The following is a 27453-nucleotide window of genomic DNA, read 5'->3' as shown; positions in this document are numbered from 1 at the left end:
CTATTTGGCCAGCCAGACCAGTTGGATAACATGATAAGAGCTCTTTGACCAGTTGGATAACATGATAGAGCTCTTTGGCCAGTTGGATAACATGATAATAGAGCTCTTTGGCCAGCCAGACCAGTTGGATAACATGATAGAGCTCTTTGGCCAGTCAGACCAGTTGGATAACATGATAGAGCTCTTTGACCAGTTGGATTACATGATAGAGCTATTTGGCCAGCCAGACCAGTTGGATAACATGATAAGAGCTCTTTGACCAGTTGGATAACATGATAGAGCTCTTTGGCCAGTTGGATAACATGATAATAGAGCTCTTTGGCCAGTCAGACCAGTTGGATAACATGATAGAGCTCTTTGGCCAGTCAGACCAGTTGGATAACATGATAGAGCTCTTTGGCCAGTCAGACCAGTTGGATAACATGATACGAGCTCTTTGACCAGTTGGATAACATGATAAGAGCTCTTTGACCAGTTGGATAACATGATAGAGCTCTTTGTCCAGTCAGACCAGTTGGATAACATGATAAGAGCTCTTTGACCAGTTGGATAACATGATAAGAGCTCTTTGTCCAGTCAGACCAGTTGGATAACATGATAATAGAGCTCTTTGGCCAGTCAGACCAGTTGGATAACATGATAGAGCTCTTTGGCCAGTCAGACCAGTTGGATAACATGATAGAGCTCTTTGGCCAGCCAGACCAGTTGGATAACATGATAGAGCTTTGACCAGTTGGATAACATGATAGAGCTCTTTGGCCAGTCAGACCAGTTGGATAACATGATAGAGCTCTTTGGCCAGTCAGACCAGTTGGATAACATGATAATATAGCTCTTTGACCAGTTGGATAACATGATAGAGCTCTTTGACCAGTTGGATAACATGATAGAGCTTTGACCAGTTGGATAACATGATAGAGCTCTTTGGCCAGTCAGACCAGTTGGATAACATGATAGAGCTCTTTGACCAGTTGGATAACATGATAATAGAGCTCTTTGTCCAGCCAGACCAGTTGGATAACATGATAGAGCTCTTTGGCCAGTCAGACCAGTTGGATAACATGATAGAGCTCTTTGGCCAGTCAGACCAGTTGGATAACATGATAGAGCTCTTTGGCCAGTCAGACCAGTTGGATAACATGATAGAGCTCTTTGGCCAGTCAGACCAGTTGGATAACATGATAAGAGCTCTTTGACCAGTTGGATAACATGATAAGAGCTCTTTGACCAGTTGGATAACATGATAGAGCTCTTTGTCCAGTCAGACCAGTTGGATAACATGATAAGAGCTCTTTGACCAGTTGGATAACATGATAAGAGCTCTTTGTCCAGTCAGACCAGTTGGATAACATGATAATAGAGCTCTTTGGCCAGTCAGACCAGTTGGATAACATGATAGAGCTCTTTGGCCAGTCAGACCAGTTGGATAACATGATAGAGCTCTTTGGCCAGCCAGACCAGTTGGATAACATGATAGAGCTTTGACCAGTTGGATAACATGATAGAGCTCTTTGGCCAGTCAGACCAGTTGGATAACATGATAGAGCTCTTTGGCCAGTCAGACCAGTTGGATAACATGATAATATAGCTCTTTGACCAGTTGGATAACATGATAGAGCTCTTTGACCAGTTGGATAACATGATAGAGCTTTGACCAGTTGGATAACATGATAGAGCTCTTTGGCCAGTCAGACCAGTTGGATAACATGATAGAGCTCTTTGACCAGTTGGATAACATGATAATAGAGCTCTTTGTCCAGCCAGACCAGTTGGATAACATGATAGAGCTCTATGGCCAGTCAGACCAGTTGGATAACATGTCAATAGAGCTATTTGGCCAGCCCGACCAGTTGGATAACATGATAGAGCTCTTTGGCCAGTCAGACCAGTTGGATAACATGATAGAGCTCTTTGGCCAGTTGGATAACATGATAAGAGCTCTTTGGCCAGTTGGATAACATGATAAGAGCTCTTTGACCAGTTGGATAACATGATAGAGCTCTTTGGCCAGTTGGATAACATGATAGAGCTCTTTGGCCAGTTGGATAACATGATAAGAGCTCTTTGGCCAGTTGGATAACATAAGAGCTCTTTGGCCAGTTGGATAACATAATAGAGCTCTTTGGCCAGTTGGATAACATGATAGAGCTCTTTGGCCAGTTGGATAACATGATAGAGCTCTTTGGCCAGTTGGATAACATGATAGAGCTCTTTGGCCAGTTGGATAACATGATAGAGCTCTTTGGCCAGTTGGATAACATGATAAGAGCTCTTTGGCCAGTTGGATAACATGATAAGAGCTCTTTGGCCAGTTGGATAACATGATAGAGCTCTTTGGCCAGTTGGATAACATGATAATAGAGCTCTTTGGCCAGTTGGATAACATGATAATAGAGCTCTTTGGCCAGTTGGATAACATGATAAGAGCTCTTTGGCCAGTTGGATAACATAATAGAGCTCTTTGGCCAGTTGGATAACATAATAGAGCTCTTTGGCCAGTTGGATAACATGATAGAGCTCTTTGGCCAGTTGGATAACATGATAGAGCTCTTTGGCCAGTTGGATAACATGATAGAGCTCTTTGGCCAGTTGGATAACATGATAGAGCTCTTTGGCCAGTTGGATAACATGATAGAGCTCTTTGGCCAGTTGGATAACATGATAGAGCTCTTTGGCCAGTTGGATAACATGATAGAGCTCTTTGGCCAGTTGGATAACATGATAGAGCTCTTTGGCCAGTTGGATAACATGATAGAGCTCTTTGGCCAGTTGGATAACATGATAGAGCTCTTTGGCCAGTTGGATAACATGATAGAGCTCTTTGGCCAGTTGGATAACATGATAGAGCTCTTTGGCCAGTTGGATAACATGATAGAGCTCTTTGGCCAGTTGGATAACATGATAGAGCTCTTTGGCCAGTTGGATAACATGATAGAGCTCTTTGGCCAGTTGGATAACATGATAGAGCTCTTTGGCCAGTTGGATAACATGATAGAGCTCTTTGGCCAGTTGGATAACATGATAGAGCTCTTTGGCCAGTTGGATAACATGATAGAGCTCTTTGGCCAGTTGGATAACATGATAGAGCTCTTTGGCCAGTTGGATAACATGATAGAGCTCTTTGGCCAGTTGGATAACATGATAGAGCTCTTTGGCCAGTTGGATAACATGATAGAGCTCTTTGGCCAGTTGGATAACATGATAGAGCTCTTTGGCCAGTTGGATAACATGATAGAGCTCTTTGGCCAGTTGGATAACATGATAGAGCTCTTTGGCCAGTTGGATAACATGATAGAGCTCTTTGGCCAGTTGGATAACATGATAGAGCTCTTTGGCCAGTTGGATAACATGATAGAGCTCTTTGGCCAGTTGGATAACATGATAGAGCTCTTTGGCCAGTTGGATAACATGATAGAGCTCTTTGGCCAGCCAGACCAGTTGGATAACATGATAGAGCTATATGGCCAGCCAGACCAGTCAGATAACATAAGAGCTCTTTGGCCAGTTGGATAACATAAGAGCTCTTTGGCCAGTCAGACCAGTTGGATAACATGATAATAGAGCTCTTTGGCCAGCCAGACCAGTTGGATAACATGATAGAGATGGCAGACCAGCAGGCTCTTGAACCCCATTGAAAAGCTGTGTTTTGAATGGAAGAGGGCAGACCATAACCCCAGAGGAAGCAGGATATCTATGATCTGAATGGAAGAGGGCAGACCATAACCCCAGAGGAAGCAGGATATCTATGATCTGAATGGAAGAGGGCAGACCATAACCCCAGAGGAAGCAGGATATCTATGATCTGAATGGAAGAGGGCAGACCATAACCCCAGAGGAAGCAGGATATCTATGATCTGAATGGAAGAGGGCAGACCATAACCCCAGAGGAAGCAGGATATCTATGATCTGAATGGAAGAGGGCAGACCATAACCCCAGAGGAAGCAGGATATCTATGATCTGAATGGAAGAGGGCAGACCATAACCCCAGAGGAAGCAGGATATCTATGATCTGAATGGAAGAGGGCAGACCATAACCCCAGAGGAAGCAGGATATCTATGATCTGAATGGAAGAGGGCAGACCATAACCCCAGAGGAAGCAGGATATCTATGATCTGAATGGAAGAGGGCAGACCATAACCCCAGAGGAAGCAGGATATCTATGATCTGAATGGAAGAGGGCAGACCATAACCCCAGAGGAAGCAGGATATCTATGATCTGAATGGAAGAGGGCAGACCATAACCCCAGAGGAAGCAGGATATCTATGATCTGAATGGAAGAGGGCAGACCATAACCCCAGAGGAAGCAGGATATCTATGATCTGAATGGAAGAGGGCAGACCATAACCCCAGAGGAAGCAGGATATCTATGATCTGAATGGAAGAGGGCAGACCATAACCCCAGAGGAAGCAGGATATCTATGATCTGAATGGAAGAGGGCAGACCATAACCCCAGAGGAAGCAGGATATCTATGATCTGAATGGAAGAGGGCAGACCATAACCCCAGAGGAAGCAGGATATCTATGATCTGAATGGAAGAGGGCAGACCATAACCCCAGAGGAAGCAGGATATCTATGATCTGAATGGAAGAGGGCAGACCATAACCCCAGAGGAAGCAGGATATCTATGATCTGAATGGAAGAGGGCAGACCATAACCCCAGAGGAAGCAGGATATCTATGATCTGAATGGAAGAGGGCAGACCATAACCCCAGAGGAAGCAGGATATCTATGATCTGAAAGGATTCTGTATGGAGGGATAGTTTAAGATCCCTTCCTATGTTTATTACCTTCTCAGAAAACATTTTAGAAAAAGGCCGTGCCGTTATTCTCGCAAGGTGAGGTTTTGAAAACTGGTGTCAATTTTTACCAACTTTTGAGGAGAACATTTTGTTAAACATAATCTCTTTGAACAATTGTATTAGTATACAATTAGCATAAAATATAACTCAGAATATGAATTGTTTTTGCTCATCTTTATCAAGGGTGTCAATAATTTCAGCCCCCACTATCCAGAATAATCACTGTTGAATATAATTTCAGCCCCCACTATCCAGAATAATCACTGTTGAATATAATTTCAGCCCCCACTATCCAGAATAATCACTGTTGAATATAATTTCAGCCCCCACTATCCAGAATAATCACTATGTTGAATATAATTTCAGCCCCCACTATCCAGAATAATCACTATGTTGAATATAATTTCAGCCCCCACTATCCAGAATAATCACTATGTTGAATATAATTTCAGCCCCCACTATAATCACTACGTTGAATGTGCTGGCTGGTTTGACTTTCAGATGATGTCATCTAGTTTCATTAGGACCACTCCTCTTCCTCAACATTCTTACCTGCAGCTCAGACACTAGGCTACAGTAGCAGAGATGATCTGTTACCTGCAGCTCACAGACACTAGACTGCAGTAGCAGAGATGTTCTGTTACCTACTGTACAGACACGAGGCTACAGTAGCAGAGATGATCTGTTACCTGCAGCTCACAGACGCTAGACTACAGTAGCAGAGATGTTCTGTTACCTACTGTACAGACACTAGGCTACAGTAGCAGAGATGATCTGTTACCTGCAGCTCACAGACACTAGACTACAGTAGCAGAGATGTTCTGTTACCTACTGTACAGTAGGAGAGATGTTCTGTTTGACTCCTCATAGCAGAACACCTTGATGGAACCAGGGAGTCAGCATGGTCTGTAACGTTTGACTAGTTGATGAACAGAGTTTCTGTAAAACTGCATGTTTTGGTTGTTCACCTCATGTTAGTTATAGTGACAAACCTGCTGGACTGATCTGACCAGGTTCTCTCCTGGTAGACTGATCTGACCAGGTTCTCTCCTGATGGACTGATCTGACCAGGTTCTCTCCTGGCTGGACTGATCTGACCAGGTTCTCTCCTGGCTGGACTGATCTGACCAGGTTCTCTCCTGATGGACTGATCTGACCAGGTTCTCTCCTGCTGGACTGATCTGACCAGGTTCTCTCCTGATGGAAGCCTTGTATTTACAACACATGTTATACAGGGGTTTGGGTGTATATGGATTTAATAAACATCGATTAATCATTTATCTGTTACTAGATGTGCTGGTACATGCATTCAGGGCCAGTTCCCCCAGACACAGATTAAGTCCTGGACTGCAGATTCTACATTGAACTTGTTTTTCAGTTCAGGGATGAATCGGTGTCTGGGAAACAGGCCCTGAATGTTTTAAACATTTCTGCATGTACAGGTATTTTCCAAAATGCTTAAATACCAGTAAAAAATTGTCTTCATATAACAAAAACATTAAGCATGTTACAAGACAGATTGCTGGACCCCTGCAGTCCATGATGGTACGGTCCTGTTCATATTCTTCTAGCCTTGCGAGGGCGACAACCATTGTGTGGTACGGGGGTGTTGTCTGTGATGGACACAACCTCCAATCCTCCCATGGTCAGACCCTTGATGGCAGACTGCACACAGAGAGAAATGCATCAGAACCGAGTCAAATGTCTTTTCCTCATCTCTACAAGATTCTGACAGATTCAAAACCAGATGTTTAATTAACCAGGTAAATTGACTGAGAACACATTCAAATTTAAAGCAATGACCTGGGGTATTGGGAAATTGTTTTAGACCAGAGGAAAAAGTGACTCCTACTGGCCCTCCAACACCACTTCCAGCAGCATCTGGTCTCCCATCCAGGGACTGACCAGGACCAACCCTGGTTAGCTTCAGAAACAAGGCAGCAGTGGGATGCAGGGTGGTCTGCTGCTGGTTAACATAGTGGGATGCAGGGTGGTCTGCTGCTGGTTAACATAGTGGGATGCAGGGTGGTCTGCTGCTGGTTAACATAGTGGGATGCAGGGTGGTCTGCTGCTGGTTAACATAGTGGGATGCAGGGTGGTCTGCTGCTGGTTAACATAGTGGGATACAGGGTGGTCTGCTGCTGGTTAACATAGTGGGATGCAGGGTGGTCTGCTGCTGGTTAACATAGTGGGATGCAGGGTGGTCTGCTGCTGGTTAACATAGTGGGATACAGGGTGGTCTGCTGCTGGTTAACATAGTGGGATGCAGGGTGGTCTGCTGCTGGTTAACATAGTGGGATACAGGGTGGTCTGCTGCTGGTTAACATAGTGGGATGCAGGGTGGTCTGCTGCTGGTTAACATAGTGGGATGCAGGGTGGTCTGCTGCTGGTTAACATAGTGGGATACAGGGTGGTCTGCTGCTGGTTAAAGCCAGCAGTGGGATGCAGGGTGGTCTGCTGCTGGTTAAAGCCAGCAGTGGGATGCAGGGTGGTCTGCTGCTGATTAACATAGTGGGATGCAGGGTGGTCTGCTGCTGGTTAACATAGTGGGATGCAGGGTGGTATGCTGCTGCCTAACATAGTGGGATACAGGGTGGTCTGCTGCTGGTTAACAGTGGGATGCAGGGTGATCTGCTGCTGGTTAACATAGTGGGATACAGGGTGGTCTGCTGCTGGTTAACATAGTGGGATACAGGGTGGTCTGCTGCTGGTTAACATAGTGGGATGCAGGGTGGTCTGCTGCTGGTTAACATAGTGGGATGCAGGGTGGTCTGCTGCTGGTTAACATAGTGGGATGCAGGGTGGTCTGCTGCTGGTTAACATAGTGGGATGCAGGGTGGTCTGCTGCTGGTTAACATAGTGGGATGCAGGGTGGTCTGCTGCTGGTTAACATAGTGGGATGCAGGGTGGTCTGCTGCTGGTTAACATAGTGGGATACAGGGTGGTCTGCTGCTGGTTAACATAGTGGGATGCAGGGTGGTCTGCTGCTGGTTAACATAGTGGGATGCAGGGTGGTCTGCTGCTGGTTAACATAGTGGGATACAGGGTGGTCTGCTGCTGGTTAACATAGTGGGATGCAGGGTGGTCTGCTGCTGGTTAACATAGTGGGATGCAGGGTGGTCTGCTGCTGGTTAACATAGTGGGATGCAGGGTGGTCTGCTGCTGGTTAACATAGTGGGATGCAGGGTGGTCTGCTGCTGGTTAACATAGTGGGATACAGGGTGGTCTGCTGCTGGTTAAAGCCAGCAGTGGGATGCAGGGTGGTCTGCTGCTGGTTAAAGCCAGCAGTGGGATGCAGGGTGGTCTGCTGCTGGTTAACATAGTGGGATGCAGGGTGGTATGCTGCTGCCTAACATAGTGGGATGCAGGGTGGTCTGCTGCTGCCTAACATAGTGGGATACAGGGTGGTCTGCTGTTGGTTAACAGTGGGATGCAGGGTGATCTACTGCTGGTTAACATAGTGGGATACAGGGTGGTCTGCTGCTGGTTAACATAGTGGGATACAGGGTGGTCTGCTGCTGGTTAACATAGTGGGATGCAGGGTGGTCTGCTGCTGATTAACAGTGGGATACAGGGTGGTCTGCTGCTGGTTAACATAGTGGGATGCAGGGTGGTCTGCTGCTGGTTAACGCAGTGGGATGCAGGGTGGTCTGCTGCTGGTTAAAGCCCGCAGTGGGATGCAGGGTGGTCTGCTGCTGGTTAACATGGTGGGATGCAGGGTGGTCTGCTGCTGGTTAAAGCCAACAGTGGGATGCAGGGTGGTCTGCTGCTGGTTAAAGCCAGCAGTGGGATGCAGGGTGGTCTGCTGCTGGTTAACACAGTGGGATACAGGGTGGTCTGCTGCTGGTTAACACAGTGGGATACAGGGTGGTCTGCTGCTGGTTAAAGCCAGCAGTGGGATGCAGGGTGGTCTGCTGCTGGTTAAAGCCAGCAGTGGGATGCAGGGTGGTCTGCTGCTGGTTAAAGCCAGCAGTGGGATGCAGGGTGGTCTGCTGCTGGTTAAAGCCAGCAGTGGGATGCAGGGTGGTCTGCTGCTGGTTAAAGCCAACAGTGGGATGCAGGGTGGTCTGCTGCTGGTTAAAGCCAACAGTGGGATACAGGGTGGTCTGCTGCTGGTTAAAGCCAACAGTGGGATACAGGGTGGTCTGCTGCTGGTTAAAGCCAGCAGTGGGATACAGGGTGGTCTGCTGCTGGTTAAAGCCAGCAGTGGGATACAGGGTGGTCTGCTGCTGGTTAACACAGTGGGATACAGGGTGGTCTGCTGCTGGTTAACACAGTGGGACGCAGGGTGGTCTGCTGCTGGTTAACATAGTGGGATGCAGGGTGGTCTGCTGCTGGTTAAAGCCAGTGGGATGCAGGGTTGTCTGCTGCTGGTTAACATAGTGGGATACAGGGTGGTCTGCTGGTTAACACAGTGGGATGCAGGGTGGTCTGCTGCTGGTTAAAGCCAGCAGTGGGATACAGGGTGGTCTGCTGCTGGTTAAAGCCAGCAGTGGGATACAGGGTGGTCTGCTGCTGGTTAAAGCCAGCAGTGGTATACAGGGTGGTCTGCTGCTGGTTAAAGCCAGCAGTGGTATACAGGGTGGTCTGCTGCTGGCAAACTGCTGGGATAACTTCAGAGTGGGGGAGATGCATCATGTGAACACTTTCTCTACGGTATGAATTCTGCATTTCATCAAAAAGGTTCTCACCAAGCGTCCAGGACCCAGACCTTTCACCAACACGCGGACAAACGTCACCCCCACCGCTGAGGCCTTCTGCCCAGAAGAAGAATACAGGACCATTCATCAGGAAACACAAATTCATCTTTTTGCCAGTTTGTTTTAGGCTCTAGTGCCTTCTAGTGGAGAACAGATGTCAGTGTTCTTGTCTGTAGCAGCCAGACTACAACTTAACTATACGTCTACATGATCTATATTTTCCATGTGGTCTCATCTTACCGCTGCAGCTGAGATGCCTGCTGTCTGAGCAGCGATGGGAGTGGACTTCTTGACGTTCTTGAACCCCTCGGTTCCACACGATGTTCTGACCATGAACTGGCCCTCACAGTCTGTCACCTGGACATGTGTACTGGAGGGAGACATTAATATATATCACCTGGACATGTGTACTGGAGGGAGACATTAATATATCAGCTGTTCACATCACAGTCTGTCCGCTGGACATTCAAATATATCAGTTATTCACATCACTGTCTGTCAGCTGGACATTCAAATATATCAGTTATTCACATCACTGTCTGTCAGCTGGACATGTGTACTAGAGGGAGACATTAATATATCAGTTATTCACATCACAGTCTGTCAGCTGGACATGTGTACTAGAGGGAGACATTAATATATCAGTTATTCACATCACTGTCTGTCGGCTTACTTGTTATATGTGGCTTTGATATGTGCTATTGGCAACTCCTCGTACTTCTTCCCAGCCCATCTCAGCACACTGTCCTGGCCAGGCATCGGGGGGAGGTGACTTAGAGAGGAGGAAGAAACATGGGCAAACTGTTGGAAACGTGACAATATTGAGCAAAGACTGTTGTCGACACGTCTCGGTGAAACATATTACTAGTTAATGTCCCGTTGGTAGGAGTCTTAAATCGTAGATGGGCCAGTTTGTTTTCCAATGAGCACGTTGGCCAATAATACGGAGGGGAGTCGTGGTTTACCTACTCGTCTACGAATTCTTAGAATGCACCCCGCCCTCCCCCCCCTTTTCTTCACGCTGATGATGGGGATTTGGGCCTCGTCTTGACAAAGCAGTATATCCTTTCCTTCGGGCTGATTAAATAAAAAAACTCTGCGTCCAGTTCGAGGTGAGTAATCGCTGTCCAGATCTCCAGGAGCTCTTTTCGGTCATAAGAGATGGTAGCAGCAACATTATGTACACAATAAGTTACAAACAATGTGAATGAAATAAATAGCCCAGTTGGTTAGGAGCCTGTAAAACGGCAGCCATCTCCTCCAGCACCATAACTATACCTCAACTGGTAAACACGTTGAGGAGAATAAATTACTTGGTGTTGCCTTAGAGTGTAAACTGTCATTGTCAAAACATATAGATTCAATGGTTGTAAAGATGGGGAGAGGTCTGTCAGATTTCTTGATACCACACTCCGCAAAGCAAGTCCTGCAGGCTCTCAGGCTTGATTATTGTCCAGTCATATGGTCAAGTCCTGCAGGCTCTAGTTCGATCTTAGCTTGATTATTGTGAATTCAGATTATTCTGAAGGAAACACCTAGTTAAGCTGCAGCTGGCCTAGAACAGAGCGGCACGTCTTGTCATCAGAAGGCTAAGATCAATACAGTCTCTCTGGGCTGGAAGTAGAGGAGAGACTGATTGCAACATTATAAGAAACAGTCATTAAATACCAAATTGTTTGCACAGTCAACTTACACAAATCTCTGACCCACACACTTACCCCACCAGAAATGCCACCAGGGGTCTTTTCACAGTCCCCAAATCCAGAACAACTTCCAGAAAGTGTACAGTATTACATAGAGCCATGATTTCATTGAGCTCCCATCTGAGATCGCTCAAGTGAACAGCAAACCGGGTTTAAAAAATCCTAAAGCAACACCTCATCTCACGGCACAACGCCTCTCCCCTATTTGACCTGGATATGGTGTGGGTACTGATATACAGGGATCCTATTAAAATAACCCAGATACCCAATAAGTCATTGGACAAAGGTGTCTTCTGTATGACGCTCGGGCTGAACATTAACAGGCATCGCTTGCAGTACGGTTTTGGAGGCATATGGACCTTATCTTTCAAATCAGAGAGAAATCTTTTTTTTTTTTTTTACTAAAAGGTTAAAATTACAACATCTTTATAGGGTTAGTGTTCCCACAAGGCCATATCTCCATGGTTCATTGCTTGTTTACGAAGACAGATGGAACTACCTGTGTTTCAATGAAACTCAGGTAGTGGAGCTGAATTATAGTTTTGCTGGATGGATCTGGGCAAAATGGACTATTGTTTTATTTTGAAGGATTGTTTCTCGCTGATGACACAGAGTTGGGATTGTAGCTCACATGAGCCAGTTGTGAGCGAAGCGAATGGCTGAGAGCTGTAGGCAGAATGGCTGGAGGCAGAATGGCTGAGAGCTGTAGGGAGAATGCTACCTAGAGTCAGAGCTGTAGGGAGAATGGCAGAATGGCTGAGAGCTGTAGGGAGAATGGCTGAGAGCTGTAGGCAGAATGGCTGAGAGCTGTAGGCAGAATGGCTGAGAGCTGTAGGGAGAATGGCTGAGAGCTGTAGGGAGAATGGCTGAGAGCTATAGGGAGAATGCTACCTAGAGTCAGAGCTGTAGGGAGAATGCCACCTAGAGTCTGAGAGCTGTAGGGAGAATGCCACCTAGAGTCTGAGCTGTAGGGAGAATGGCTGAAAGCTGTAGGGAGAATGCTACCTAGAGTCAGAGCTGTAGGGAGAATGCCACCTAGAGTCAGAGCTGTAGGGAGAATGCCACCTAGAGTCAGAGCTGTAGGGAGAATGCCACCTAGAGTCTGAGAGCTGTAGGGAGAATGCCACCTAGAGTCAGAGCTGTAGGGAGAATGCCACCTAGAGTCTGAGAGCTGTAGGAAGAATGCCACCTAGAGTCTGAGAGCTGTAGGGAGAATGCCACCTAGAGTCAGAGCTGTAGGGAGAATGCCACCTAGAGTCAGAGCTGTAGGGAGAAGGCAGAATGGTTGAGAGCTGTAGGGAGAATGCCACCTAGTGTCTGAGAGCTGTAGGGAGAAGGCAGAATGCCACCTAGAGTCTGAGAGCTAGTGTTACCTGAAGTCTTTGGATATTTTCCCAGGTGTGGCTGAGACACTGGCATCCTCTTGCAACCTGACAGCACTGGAGGACACTGCTCTCTGCAGACCGCTGGTTCCACAACTATAACAGAGAATAAACCAATCAGCACACTGCAGACCGCTGGTTCTACAACTATAACAGAGAATAAACCAATCAGCACACTGCTCTCTGCAGACCGCTAGTTCCACAACTATAACAGAGAATAAACCAATCAGCACACTGCTCTCTGCAGACCGCTGGTTCCACAACTATAACAGAGAATAAACCAATCAGCACACTGCTCTCTGCAGACCGCAAATCAACTGGTTCATGTTGAGACAGTCCAGTAACTGCCCAGATCATCTAGTGAACAGGAATATAAACACCACATGTGAAGGTGTTGGTTTCATGAGCTGAAATAAACAATCCCAGAAAAAGCTTATTTCTCTCAAATTATTTACACAAATGTGTTTTTATGTCCCTGTTAGTGACCATTTCTCCTTTGCCAAGATAATCCATCCACCTGACAGGCATATCAAGAAGCTTTTTGAGTTGGAGGTGTGCGTGGCCACGCAGTCATGGGTGAACAAGGAGTAATGAGGGGGCTGAGCACCCACCCTTGTGGGGCCCCTGTGTTGAGGATCAGCGAAGTGGAGGTGTTGTTTCCTATCTTCACCACCTGGGGGCGGACCATCAAAGTCCAGGACCCAGTTGGGAGGGGTTGAGACCCAGGGCCTTGAGCTTAATAATGATGAGTTTGGAAGGTACTGAGCTGTAGTCAAAGAACAGCATTCTTACATGGATGGGATAGGAGGGTGATTCCACTGCACAACCGGCCATGATTGGGATTCCCATAGGGCGACGCACAATTGGCCCAGCGTTGTCCGGGTTTGGCCAGTGTAGGCCATCATTGTAAATAAGATTTTGTTCTGACTTGCCTAGTTAAATAAAAGTTTATAAAAAAATAAATAAGGCCCCACCCAGTCATGTGAAATCCATAGATTAGGGAATGATTAATTTCAATTGACTATTTTCCTTATATGAACTGTAACTCTGAAATTGTTCACTTGTCAATGGCTGTTACACACACGAACTGAAATTGTTACATGTTGCGTTTATAATTTTGTTTCGTATTTATTTTTTATTTTACTAGGCAAGTCAGTTAAGAATAAATTCTTATTTTCAATGACGGCCTAGGAACAGTGGGTTAACTGCCTGTTCAGGGGCAGAACGACAGATTTGTACCTTGTCAGCTTGGGGATTTGAACTTGCAATCTTCCGGTTACTAGTCCAACGCTCTAACCACTAGGATACCCTGCCGCCCCCTAGTATAGATAGATAACTAAGGTAGCTGATCGGTTGAATGAAGTGTAGCAAGCTGGCAGTATAATTCAATCGGTAAAGGTCTTTGTCGAGTTTAAAGTACCAGACTACCAGTTCTCAAACTAGCATCGTAAAATAACGTTAACTAGCTGTCAATTGCATGCATGGGATTCCGTATAAAAAAACGAGATACTTACATTGAGCCTCCTGCATTGAAGGAACCAGCAACCTGTTGGCAGGCACTCCTGACAGAATTAGATAATATACAATTTAATTTATGCATGATTAGATAATATAATTTAGCTACTAGAAACCAACAAGTCAACGAGCGTTACACAACAACATGTGTGACATTGAGGAGGTTTCCAATAGATAGCACAGTCACAAAGTCAATATTAGCCATTTAGTATGACGCGTTTCCTGGAATAGTACATTATTAATAATGTGGGGGAGCAACACAAATTATTAGAAAATATTTAGTTCAAAAATCTTATGCATAAACGTTTTTATTTCTACACTAAATGTATCTAAGATCAATTAAAAATATATATGTTTCAATGAATGATCTTAATGTTAAATATTTTATATTTCAAACTACATTTATCTTAATTTCCTCTACCCCTTTTTCCTTAGCATAATCTCTCCCTTCTTCGCAGAGGATTGTGGGTGGAAACAGGAGAATCAAGATGGCAGCGCCCTGCTCGAGGATGGCGAGTCGCCCTATATGTCAATTTATTACAAATGTCAGACGGACAGGGCTAAAACATACAGGAGTTCGTCAAATTTCTCTCGGTTCTGCTTGTCGAGCTGCAACTCAGACCAGAAGTAAAACGGAAAGCGTCGCGTCGCCATGGAAGCTGTACGGGGCGGTGTGTCTCCAGAGGCTGCCTGTCATATCACAGGAGCGGAACCCGATCGAAGACCAATTCGCTGAGCTCATGCATCAGGTAAATGTGTTTCCATTCACTTGTCAATGGCTGTACTAATCACTAGTGAATACTCAGAGATGGTTTGCTGACCGTGGTCCTGAAGTGGATGTGCAGGTCTTTGCTTCAAGCCTTGCACTAACACATATTCAACCAATCAACTTCCAAGACTTCATTGAGTTGAATCAGTAGTGTAAGGCTAGAATAAATCCCTGCGCCCTGTTGCTCTCCACTGCTCTGCTACAGGGTTCAGAATACAGATGGGGGGGACTCAACTCCTCTGAATGAAGAGTTAGCTCCCCTATATGCAACAAACTATGGTGTTGCCCTAAATAATGCTAATTTAACCATTCTTCTCTTTGTTTAAAATGCAATGGTAAATATGATTTAGACAACTAGCCTACAGCTAGACACCAATATCACTAGACACCAGCATCACTAGACAACTAGCCTACAGCTAGACACCAATATCACTAGACAACTAGACACCAACATAACTAGACACCAACATAACTAGACACCAACATCACTAGACAACTAGCCTACAGCTAGACACCAATGTCACTAGACAACTAGCCTACAGCTAGACACCAACGTCACTAGACAACTAGCCTACAGCTAGACACCAACATCACTAGACAACTAGACACCAACATCACTAGACAACTAGACACCAACATCACTAGACAACTAGACACCAACATCACTAGACAGCTAGACACCAACATCGCTAGACACCAACATCACTAGACAACTAGCCTACAGCTAGACACAAACATCACGAGACACCAACATCACTAGACAACTAGACACCAACATCACGAGACAGCTAGACACCAACATCACTAGACAACTAGCCTACAGCTAGACACCAATATCACTAGACACCAATATCACTAGACAACTAGCCTACAGCTAGACACCAACATCACTAGACACCAACATCACTAGACAACTAGCCTACAGCTAGACACCAATATCACTAGACAACTAGACCAACATCACTAGACAGCTAGACACCAACATCACTAGACGCCAACATCACTAGACAACTAGCCTACAGCTAGACACCAACATCACTAGACACCAACATCACTAGACACAAACATCACTAGACGCCAACATCACAAGACAACTAGACACCAACATCACTAGACAGCTAGACACCAACATCACTAGACACCTAGCCTACAACTAGACACCAATATCACTAGACAACTAGACACCAATATCACTAGACAACTAGACACCAACATCACTAGACAACTAGACACCAACATCACTAGACAACTAGACACCAACATCACTAGACAACTAGACACCAACATCACTAGACAACTAGACACCAACATCACTAGACAGCTAGACACCAACATCACTAGACAACTAGCCTACAACTAGACATCAATATCACTAGACAACTAGACATCAATATCACTAGACAGCTAGACACCAACATCACTAGACAGCTAGACACCAATATCACTAGACAGTGAGACACCAACATCACTAGACAGCGAGACACCAAGATCACTAGACAGCTAGACACCAATATCACTAGACACCAAGATCACTAGACACCAACATCACTAGACAGCTAGACACCAACATCACTAGACAACTAGACACCAACATCACTAGACAGCTAGACACTAAGATCACTAGACAACTAGACACCAAGATCACTAGACAGCTAGACACCAACATCACTAGACAACTAGACACCAACATCACTAGACAGCTAGACACCAAGATCACTAGACAACTAGACACCAACATCACTAGACAGCTAGACACCAAGTTCACTAGACAGCTAGACAACTAGCCTACAGCTAGACACCAACATCACTAGACACCAACATCACTAGACAGCTAGACACCAACATCACTAGACAACTAGCCTACAGCTAGACACCAATATCACTAGACAACTCGTCTACAGCTAGACACCAATATCACTAGACAACTCGTCTACAGCTAGACACCAATATCACTAGACAACTAGCCTACAGCTAGACACCAATATCACTAGCCTACAGCTAGACACCAATATCACTAGCCTACAGCTAGACACCAATATCACTAGCCTACAGCTAGACACCTAGCCTACAGCTAGACACCTAGCCTACAGCTAGACACCTAGCCTACAGCTAGACACCAATATCACTAGACACCTAGCCTACAGCTAGACACCAATATCACTAGACACCAATGCGCATCCAAATCCATCCAACAAGTAAATTAATGCCAGTAGGCCTATAGGTGACTCTTTTGGTTAGAAGCATTTGCATAGGCCTACATTATTTTAGATTCATGTGCCCATGAGGACTGTTTTTTAATTAAATGTTACTCACCCTCTCAACCCTTGGGGTCTCTGTTATATCTTAGGGGTTGAGAGGGTGACGTCTCTGTGATATCCTAGGGCTTGAGAGGGTGACGTCTCTGTGATATCCTAGGGCTTGAGAGGGTGACGTCTCTGTGATATCCTAGGGCTTGAGAGGGTGACGTCTCTGTGATATCCTAGGGCTTGAGAGGGTGACGTCTCTGTGATATCCTAGGGCTTGAGAGGGTGACGTCTCTGTGATATCCTAATCCCAGATGGAGCTGGAGAGAAGCTTGCTGTCGGATCATGAACAGAGGCTCCTTGAGGACTCCGAACGTATGACTCGTAAACAGGCAGACAACTATGATTCAGATGAGGAGGAGGCAGACTACGGTGGCCAGGAGACCATCACCGCTCAGGACCAGGAGGACACCTGGGAACAGAAACTCAAACACTTCCAACCTGCTCTCAGAGACAGAGGTAGGAGTCAGAGAGGTTGTCCTTAATGGCACCCTATTCCCTATGCACTGACTCGACAAAACATTAGGAACAAATCAAATAATAAATCACATGTTATTGGTCACGTGCTTCATGAACAACAGGTGGAGGAGACTAACAGTGAAATGCTTCATGAACAACAGGTGGAGACTAACAGTGAAATGCTTCATAAACAACAGGTGGAGACTAACAGTGAAATGCTTCATAAACAACAGGTGAGACTAACAGTGAAATGCTTCACGACCAATAGGTGGAGACTAACAGTGAAATGCTTCACGACCAATAGGTGGAGACTAACAGTGAAATGCTTCACGAGCAATAGGTGGAGACTAACAGTGAAATGCTTCACGACCAATAGGTGGAGACTAACAGTGAAATACTTCATAAACAACAGGTGGAGACTAACATTGACATGCTTCATAAACAACAGGTGGAGACTAACCAGTGAAATGCTTCATAAAACAACAGGTGGAGACTAACATTGACATGCTTCATAAACAATAGGTGGAGACTAACAGTGAAATGCTTCATGAACAACAGGTGGAGACTAACAGTGAAATGCTTCATGAACAACAGGTGGAGACTAACAGTGAAATGCTTCATGAACAACAGGTGGAGACTAACAGTGAAATGCTTCATGAACAACAGGTGGAGACTAACAGTGAAATGCTTCATGAACAACAGGTGGAGACTAACAGTGAAATGCTTCATGAACAACAGGTGGAGACCAACAGTGAAATGCTTCATGAACAACAGGTGGAGACTAACAGTGAAATGCTTCATGAACAACATTGGCATATTAGTCATTCAGCAGATGCTCTTATCCATAGACACCTACAGTTAATGAGGTCATCTCCAGATAGCTGGGTGGGACAACAGCTCAGTCGTAGTAACAACATTTTCCCTCAAAGTAGTTATCAGTCAAAAGTCAGTGATAGTAGGAAAATACATTGATAATCACAGCCTGTGTTTCAGATGTAGGTGGGACACCGCTGGGCTCAGTGGAGAGGTGTCTAGGAGACAGCCTGGTCCTGCTGGTCCAGCAGACTGTCAAACTGACCATTAACTCTGTGTTTCAGATGTAGGTGGGACACCGCTGGGCTCAGTGGAGAGGTGTCTAGGAGACAGCCTGGTCCTGCTGGTCCAGCAGACTGTCAAACTGACCTGTAACTCTGTGTTTCAGATGTAGGTGGGACACCGCTGGGCTCAGTGGAGAGGTGTCTAGGAGACAGCCTGGTCCTGCTGGTCCAGCAGACTGTCAAACTGACCTGTAACTCTGTGTTTCAGATGTAGGTGGGACACCGCTGGGCTCAGTGGAGAGGTGTCTAGGAGACAGCCTGGTCCTGCTGGTCCAGCAGACTGTCGGTAAAGAGACCATCTGGCTGCTCCCTCAGGCCCAGTGGGAGGCAGGGGAGACTCTCCGACAGACAGCAGAGAGAGGCCTCAGCAGCCTGCCAGGTCAGCTGTGTGGTGGTACTGGAGCCATATCTAGTGCACTACTTCATAGGCCCTGGTCAAAAGTAGTGCTCTGAATTAGGGGGCCAATTTGGGAGGATGCAGTGTTTCCTCTGTCAGATATTTCCATCAGGTTTCTCTGGAAGGTTCCAGAAATATCTACACGGCACATGCTTGAGCAGGAGATCTATGCAATATTATTGATCAGGGCTCTTTATCTAACTATTCTAGTTCTGTATCATGATAGAGTCCTTCACCTGAACACTGGTACATCAGTAAAGACTCTAAATTCTGTGTTCTACAACTCCGTTCTAACGCCAAGTTTGTTCTTCGTTCCAGAGGCTGATTTCAAGGCTACGTTCCTTGGCAACACCCCCTGTGGAGTGTACAGGTACAAATTCCCCAAAGAGGTCCGGACAGAGCGCTGCGTGGGAGCCAAGGTCTTCTTTTTCAAAGCTTTCCTGTCCGCTGGTTCAGCCAGTCAGAAAGAACCTTTCCTGTCCGCTGGTTCAGCCAGTCAGAACGAACCTTTCCTGTGGGTGAAGAAGACTGAACTGCAGGGATACCTGAAGCCACCTTACTTGGAGAAGGTTGACCGCTTCATACTCAACCTGTGATGGAGTGGATGAGAGCTGATGGAGAAGGTTGACCGCTTCATACTCCACCTGTGATGGAGCGGATGAGAGCTGAGGGAGAAGATGTGATGGTTACGGATGTCTTTTTTAGAAACGTCCTCGTTGAGTCCTGGAAGTCATATTTCTGTCACAGCAACTGTTGTTTTCTCCTGCCCGTCCACTTGGTGTATAAGAGAGCATGATTAAAGTGTATAATTTGTTCCAACATATAAACCATTCAGTGTTGTCTGTAGGCCTATATCCCAGAGGATAGAAAGCCAGTCTCTTTGCCTGTGTGTTGTTCTATGCAGACAGTGTATTTTCCAGTCCTCCACTAGATGGCAGTAGTGAGACAGGAGAGGCTGGTCAAAACAGTGTATTGTCCTGTCCACTAGATGGCAGTAGTGAGACAGGGACTGGTCAGAGCGTGTCTCTACAGTTGTGGCCAAAAGTTTTGAGAATGACACAAATATTAATTTTCACAAAGTCTGCTGCCTCAGTTTGTATGATGCCAATTTGCATATACTCCAGAATGTTATGAAGAGTGATCAGATGAATTGCATTTTATTGCAAAGTCCCTCTTAGCCATGCAAATGTACTGAATCCCCAAAAAACATTTCCTCTGCATTTCAGCCCTGCCACAATAGGACCAGCTGACATCATGTCAGTGATTCTCTCGTTAACACAGGTGTGAGTATTGATGAGGTTAAGGCTGGAGATCACTCGGTCAAGCTGATTGAGTTCGAATAACAGACTGGAAGCTTCAAAAGGAGGGTGGAGCTTGGAATCATTGTTCTTCCTCTGTCAACCATGGTTAACTGCAAGGAAACACGTGCCGTCATCATTGCTTTGCACAAAAAGGACTTCACAGGCAAGGATATTGCTGCCAGTAAGATTGCACCTAAATCAACCATTTATCAGATCATCAAGAACTTCAGCGAGAGCGGTTCAGTTGTTGTGAAGAATGCTTCAGGGCGCCCAAGAAAGTCCAGCAAGCTCCAGGACCGTCTCCTAAAGTTGATTCAGCTGCGTGATCGGGGCACCACCAGTACAGAGATTGCTCAGGAATGGCAGCAGGCAGGTGTGAGTGCATCTGCATCCACAGTGAGGCGAATACTTTTGGAGGATGGCCTGGTGTCAAGAATGGCAGCAAAGAAGCCACTTCTCTCCAGGAAAAACATCAGGGACAGACTGATATTCTGCAAAAGGTGCAGGGATTGGACTGCTGATGACTGGGGTAAAGTCATTTTCTCTGATGAATCACCTTTCCGATTGTTTGGGGCATCCGGGAAAAAAGCTTGTCCGGGGAAGACAAGGTGAGCGCTACCATCCGTCCTGTGTCATGCCAACAGTAAAGCATCCTGAGAACATTCATGTGTGGGGTTGCTTCTCAGCCAAGGGAGTGGGCTCACTCACAATTTTGCCTAAGAACACAGCCATTGTCACGACTTCCGCTGAAGTTGGTTCCTCCCCTTGTTCGGGCGGCGTTCGGCGGGCAGCGTCACCCGTCTTCTAGCCATCATCGATCCACTTTTCATTTTCCATTTGTTTTGTCTTGTCTTCCCACACACCTGGTTTCAATTCCATCATTACGTGTGTATTTCATCCTCTGTTCCCCCCCATGTCCTTATCCAGTTTATTTTGTAAGTGATTGTGTTATTCTGGTGTGCGACAGGTTTTGTACCCATTTATTGATTGTTTCCGATTTGTATTACTTCTCTGCCGCCAGTAGGCACCCCTTACATCCATGAATGAAGAATGGTACCAACACATCCCCGAGAGCAACTTCTTCCAACCATCCAGGAACAGTTTGGTGACAAACAATGCCTTTTCCAGCATGATGGACCACCTTGCCATAAGGCAAAAGGGATAACTAAGTGGCTTGGGGAACAAAATATCGATATTTTGGGTCCATGGCCAAGAAACTCCCCAGACCTTATCCCATTGAGAACTTGTGGTCAATCCTTAAGAGGTGGGTGGACAAACAAAACCCACAAATTCTGACAAACTCCAAACATTGATTATGTAAGAATGGGCTGCCATCAGTCAGGATGTGGCCCAGAAGTTAATTGACAGCATGCCAGGGCTGATTGCAGAGGTCTTGAAAAAGAAGGGTCAACACTGCAAATATTGACTCTTCATATAATTGTCAATAAAAGCCTTTGACACGTATGAAATGCTTGTAATTATACTTCAGTATCCATAGCAACATCTGACAAAAATATATAAAGACACTGAAGCAGCAAACTTTGACGATTCATATTTTTGTCATTCTCACATCTGTTAGACACAACCGTATATTAGGCCCAGAGAACATAGTGATGCACATTGACCCTCTCAGATTCAACTGTCCTTTCACTAATGCTAGAAATAATCCCTTTTCCACTGGTGTAAAGTACTTCAGTAAAAATGCTTTAAAGTTCTACTTAAGTCGTTTTTTAAGGGTATCTGTACTTTAGTTTAATATTTATCTTTTTGACTTTTACTTCACTATATTGCTAAAGAAAATAATATACATTTTCCCTGACACCTAAAAGTACTTGTTACATTTTGAATGTTTAGCAGGACAGGAAAATGGTCCAATTCACACACTTATCAAGATAACATGTGGTCATCCCTACTGCCTCTGATCTGGAGGACTCACTAAACAGAGAACATCCCTGGTCATCCCTACTGCCTCTGATCTGGAGGACTCACTAAACAGAGAACATCCCTGGTCATCCCTACTGCCTCTGATCTGGTGGACTCACTTCACAGAGAACATCCCTGGTCATCCCTACTGCCTCTGATCTGGAGGACTCACTAAACAGAGAACATCCCTGGTCATCCCTACTGCCTCTGATCTGGAGGACTCACTAAACAGAGAACATCCCTGGTCATCCCTACTGCCTCTGATCTGGAGGACTCACTAAACAGAGAACATCCCTGGTCATCCCTACTGCCTCTGATCTGGAGGACTCACTAAACAGAGAACATCCCTGGTCATCCCTACTGCCTCTGATCTGGAGGACTCACTAAACAGAGAACATCCCTGGTCATCCCTACTGCCTCTGATCTGGTGGACTCACTACACAGAGAACATCCCTGGTCATCCCTACTGCCTCTGATCTGGAGGACTCACTAAACAGAGAACATCCCTGGTCATCCCTACTGCCTCTGATCTGGAGGACTCACTAAACAGAGAACATCCCTGGTCATCCCTACTGCCTCTGATCTGGAGGACTCACTAAACAGAGAACATCCCTGGTCATCCCTACTGCCTCTGATCTGGAGGACTCACTACACAGAGAACATCCCTGGTCATCCCTACTGCCTCTGATCTGGAGGACTCACTAAACAGAGAACATCCCTACTGCCTCTGATCTGGAGGACTCACTAAACAGAGAACATCCCTGGTCATCCCTACTGCCTCTGATCTGGAGGACTCACTAAACAGAGAACATCCCTGGTCATCCCTACTGCCTCTGATCTGGAGGACTCACTAAACACATGTTTTGTTTGTAAAGTAAGTCTGAGTGTTCCCCTGGCTATCTGTAAAAAAATATATATATAAGGAATTTGGTTAATTTCAAAGATTTATACTTTTCCTTTTGACAGTATTGAAAGTATTTGGTTTTAAATATACTTATATTGTATTTTACTGGGTGACTTTCTATTGGGTCATTTTAAGGTATCTACTGTTACTAGGTGACTTTCTATTGGGTCATTTTAAGGTGTCTACTGTTACTGGGTGACCTTCTATTGGGTCATTTTAAGGTATCTACTGTTACTAGGTGACCTTCTATTGGGTCATTTTAAGGTATCTACTGTTACTAGGTGACTTTCTATTGGGTCATTTTAAGGTGTCTACTGTTACTAGGTGACTTTCTATTGGGTCATTTTAAGGTGTCTACTGTTACTAGGTGACTTTCTATTGGGTCATTTTAAGGTGTCTACTGTTACTGGGTGACTTTCTATTGGGTCATTTTAAGGTGTCTACTGTTACTGGGTGACCTTCTATTGGGTCATTTTAAGGTGTCTACTGTTACTAGGTGACTTTCTATTGGGTCATTTTAAGGTGTCTACTGTTACTAGGTGACTTTCTATTGGGTCATTTTAAGGTGTCTACTGTTACTGGGTGACCTTCTATTGGGTCATTTTAAGGTGTCTACTGTTACTGGGTGACCTTCTATTGGGTCATTTTAAGGTGTCTACTGTTACTGGGTGACCTTCTATTGGGTCATTTTAAGGTGTCTACTGTTACTGGGTGACCTTCTATTGGGTCATTTTAAGGTGTCTACTGTTACTGGGTGACTTTCTATTGGCTCATTTTAAGGTGTCTACTGTTACTAGGTGACTTTCTATTGGCTCATTTTAAGGTGTCTACTGTTACTGGGTGACTTTCTATTGGGTCATTTTAAGGTGTCTACTGTTACTGGGTGACTTTCTATTGGCTCATTTTAAGGTGTCTACTGTTACTAGGTGACTCTCTATTGGGTCATTTTAAGGTGTCTACTGTTACTGGGTGACTTTCTATTGGGTCATTTTAAGGTGTCTACTGTTACTGGGTGACTTTCTATTGGCTCATTTTAAGGTGTCTACTGTTACTGGGTGACTTTCTATTGGCTCATTTTCTCTACTGTTCCTCAGTATGTCCAAAGCGGCAGGAAGATGTTTTGAGTTGGGGGGGGCTTTTATAAACGCATTTCATGCGATTCTACGTAATTTAGCCTAGGTCGACGACATTAGCAGCATATTTCTTAATACCACACACATGTCCAAATGCAGGCTGCTGAAACTATTCAGGTAGGATGACATTTTTTAAACTTTATTATTTTAATTTTATTTGTATTTATAATTTGTTTCATCATTTACTATTATTGTATATCATTGTAATTATTGTAGACGTATTTATGAATCTAACCCAGTTATTTTAAATAACATGTTCTGTTTCATTATGTTGATGTTTTTCCTTTGCTAATTAAGTTGGGATCTGTTTTTTTACTTGTGCGCTGCGTCCTGCTGCAGCAACCCCTACTTCCTGTTGCAGCAACCCCTACTTCCTGTTGCAGCAACCCCTACTTCCTGCTGCAGCAACCCCTACTTCCTGCTGCAGCAACCCCTACTTCCTGCTGCAGTAACCCCTACATCCTGCTGCAGCAACCCCTACTTCCTGCTGCAGCAACCCCTACTTCCTGCTGCAGCAACCCCTACTTCCTGCTGCAGCAACCCCTACTTCCTGTTGCAACAACCCCTACTTCCTGCTGCAGCAACCCCTACTTCCTGCTGTAGCAACCCCTACTTCCTGCTGCAACAGCCCCTACTTCCTGCTGTAGCAACCCCTACTTCCTGCTGCAGCAACCCCTACTTCCTGCTACAACAGCCCCTACTTCCTGCTGCAGCAACCCCTACTTCCTGCTGCAGCAACCCCTACTTCCTGCTGCAGCAACCCCTACTTCCTGCTACAACAGCCCCTACTTCCTGCTGCAACAGCCCCTACTTCCTGCTGCAGCAGCCCCTACTTCCTGCTGCAGCAACCCCTACTTCCTGCTGCAGCAACCCCTACTTCCTGCTGCAGTAACCCCTACATCCTGCTGCAGCAACCCCTACTTCCTGCTGCAGCAACCCCTACTTCCTGCTGCAGCAACCCCTACATCCTGCTGCAGCAACCCCTACTTTCTGCTGCAGCAACCCCTACTTTCTGCTGCAGCAACCCCTACTTCCTGCTGCACCAGCCCCTACTTCCTGCTGCAGCAACCCTACTTTCTGCTGCAGCAACCCCTACTTTCTGCTGCAGCAACCCCTACTTCCTGCTGCACCAGCCCCTACTTCCTGCTGCAGCAACCCCTACTTCCTGCTGCAGCAACCCCTACTTCCTGCTGCAGCAACCCCTACTTCCTGCTGCAGCAACCCCTACTTCCTGCTGCAGCAACCCCTACTTCCTGCTGCAGAAACCTCTACTTCCTGCTCTAGGCGTATAACAGGTGCTTTTCCCACCACTGCCCGCTGCACTACCGTAACACTTTCACTCTGAAATGAGTCAACTCCCAGGTAAGTGCATTTCGATGTCAACTTTCACCTCCAGTCTCCTGGAATCAGCTTGTCATCTCTATTTGTGTCTTCGGGGACAAGTGGATGAAGAGGACATTGTCATAAATGTTGAAGTTATATGTTTTTCTCCCAAATGGCACGGTATTCCCTATGTAGTGCACTACTTTTGAACTGGACCCAAAGTCTCTGGTCTACACCATAACCACCCTAACCCAACTAAATTATTATATACCATAACTACCCTAACCCAACTAAATTATTATATACCATAACCAACCTAACCCAACTAAATTATTATATACCATAACTACCCTAACCCAACTAAATTATTATATACCATAACTACCCTAACCCAACTAAATTATTATATACCATAACTACCCTAACCCAACTAAATTATTATATACCATAACTACCCTAACCCAACTAAATTATTATATACCATAACTACCCTAACTACCCTAACCTAAATTATTATATACCATAACTACCCTAACTACCCTAACCTAAATTATTATATACCATAACTACCCTAACCCAACTAAATTATTATATACCATAACTACCCTAACCCAACTAAATTATTATATACCCTAACTACCCTAACCTAAATTATTATACACCATAACCACCCTAACCTAAATTATTATATACCATAACTACCCTAACCCAACTAAATTATTATATACCATAACCACCCTAACTACCCTAACCCAACTAAATTATTATATACCATAACTACCCTAACCCAACTAAATGATTATACACCATAACTACCCTAACCCAACTAAATTATTATATACCCTAACTACCCTAACCCAACTAAATTATTATATACCCTAACTACCCTAACCCAACTAAATTATTATATACCCTAACTACCCTAACCCAACTAAATTATTATATACCATAATCACCCTAACCTAAATGGGTGTACAACTACACTTGTACACCCAACTAAACTTTTTATTTATTTTATTTCACCTTTATTTAACCAGGTAGGCAAGTTGAGAACACCTTTATTTAACCAGGTAGGCTAGTTGAGAACAAGTTCTCATTTACAATTGCCACCTGTCCAAGATAAAGCAAAGCAGTTCGACACAAACACAGTTACACATGGAGTAAAACAAACATACAGTCAATAATACAGTAGAAACAAGTCTATATACGATGTGAGTAAATGAGGTGAGAAGGGAGGTAAAGGCAAAAAGGCCATGGTGGCAAAGTAAATACAAAATAGCAAGTAAAACACTGGAATGGTAGATTTGCAGTGGAAGAATGTGCAAAGTAGAAATAAAAATAATGGGGTGCAAAGGAGCAAAATTAATTAATTAATTAATTAAAAACAGTAGGGAAAGAGGTAGTTGTTTGGGCAAAATTATAGGTGGGCTATGTACAGGTGCAATAATCTGTGAGCTGCTCTGACAGTTGGTGCTTAAAGCTAGTGAGGGAGATAAGTGTTTCCAGTTTCAGAGATTTTTGTAGTTCGTTCCAGTCATTGGCAGCAGAGAACTGGAAGGAGAGGCAGCCAAAGAAAGAATTGGTTTTGGGGGTGACCAGAGAGATATAACTGCTGGAGCGCGTGCTACAGGTGGGAGATGCTATGGTGACCAAATCAAATCAAATCAAATTTATTTATATAGCCCTTCGTACATCAGCTGATATCTCAAAGTGCTGTACAGAAACCCAGCCTAAAACCCC

At 45.1% G+C, this 27453-nt stretch overlaps 3 protein-coding genes across 4 annotated transcripts; 2 read left to right on the top strand and 1 right to left on the bottom strand.

Moving 5' to 3' along the window:
- Positions 1 to 6042: 6042 nt before the first annotated feature.
- LOC109886379 (28S ribosomal protein S11, mitochondrial) lies at positions 6043 to 14293 on the bottom strand. 2 transcript variants are annotated; one of them, XM_031812754.1, is made up of 6 exons: positions 14104 to 14293; positions 12581 to 12685; positions 10178 to 10276; positions 9745 to 9874; positions 9496 to 9558; positions 6043 to 6469 (listed from the first exon to the last, which is right to left on the bottom strand). In XM_031812754.1, exons 1-6 carry the CDS (start codon positions 14187 to 14189, stop codon positions 6362 to 6364), a joined length of 591 nt encoding a protein of 196 aa, XP_031668614.1. In that variant the 5' UTR covers positions 14190 to 14293; the 3' UTR covers positions 6043 to 6361. The 2 variants fall into 2 exon arrangements, with proteins under 2 accessions (XP_031668614.1, XP_031668613.1); XM_031812753.1 differs by having other exon boundaries at positions 9496 to 9561; positions 14104 to 14291.
- A 253-nt stretch (positions 14294 to 14546) lies between these two features.
- LOC116359642 (39S ribosomal protein L46, mitochondrial-like) lies at positions 14547 to 19083 on the top strand. The gene is made up of 2 exons (XM_031812752.1): positions 14547 to 14853; positions 17431 to 19083. The coding sequence occupies exons 1-2, from the start codon at positions 14593 to 14595 to the stop codon at positions 17659 to 17661; spliced, it is 492 nt and encodes a 163-aa protein (XP_031668612.1). The 5' UTR covers positions 14547 to 14592; the 3' UTR covers positions 17662 to 19083.
- Positions 18356 to 20109, top strand: LOC109888082 (39S ribosomal protein L46, mitochondrial-like). Its single transcript, XM_031812422.1, has 4 exons — positions 18356 to 18386; positions 18733 to 18838; positions 18930 to 19111; positions 19448 to 20109. The coding sequence occupies exons 1-4, from the start codon at positions 18356 to 18358 to the stop codon at positions 19723 to 19725; spliced, it is 597 nt and encodes a 198-aa protein (XP_031668282.1). The 3' UTR covers positions 19726 to 20109.
- Positions 20110 to 27453: the final 7344 nt, after the last annotated feature.

The sequence above is a fragment of the Oncorhynchus kisutch genome, unplaced genomic scaffold (genome assembly GCF_002021735.2).
Source record: "Oncorhynchus kisutch isolate 150728-3 unplaced genomic scaffold, Okis_V2 Okis03b-Okis08b_hom, whole genome shotgun sequence".
Classification (NCBI taxonomy): domain Eukaryota; kingdom Metazoa; phylum Chordata; class Actinopteri; order Salmoniformes; family Salmonidae; genus Oncorhynchus; species Oncorhynchus kisutch.
The sequence above is the reverse complement of the archived record's forward strand: the minus strand, read 5'-3'. Positions and strand labels throughout refer to the sequence as shown.

Coding starts and splice junctions, on each gene's coding strand:
- LOC109888082 (XM_031812422.1), top strand. CDS start 18,356: ATGCTTCATGAACAACAGGTGGAGACCAACA. Junction 18,387..18,732: donor ACAACAGGTGGAGACCAACA/GTGAAATGCTTC, acceptor TCTGTGTTTCAG/ATGTAGGTGGGACACCGCTG. Junction 19,112..19,447: donor AGGCCTCAGCAGCCTGCCAG/GTCAGCTGTGTG, acceptor TCTTCGTTCCAG/AGGCTGATTTCAAGGCTACG.
- LOC109886379 (XM_031812753.1), bottom strand. CDS start 14,189: ATGCATAAATTAAATTGTATATTATCTAATTCTGTCAGGAGTGCCTGC. Junction 12,686..14,103: donor TTCAATGCAGGAGGCTCAAT/GTAAGTATCTCG, acceptor TCTCTGTTATAG/TTGTGGAACCAGCGGTCTGC. Junction 9,875..10,177: donor ATCAAAGCCACATATAACAA/GTAAGCCGACAG, acceptor GTCTCCCTCCAG/TACACATGTCCAGGTGACAG.
- LOC116359642 (XM_031812752.1), top strand. CDS start 14,593: ATGGCAGCGCCCTGCTCGAGGATGGCGAGTCGCCCTATATGTCAATTT. Junction 14,854..17,430: donor TCGCTGAGCTCATGCATCAG/GTAAATGTGTTT, acceptor TCCTAATCCCAG/ATGGAGCTGGAGAGAAGCTT.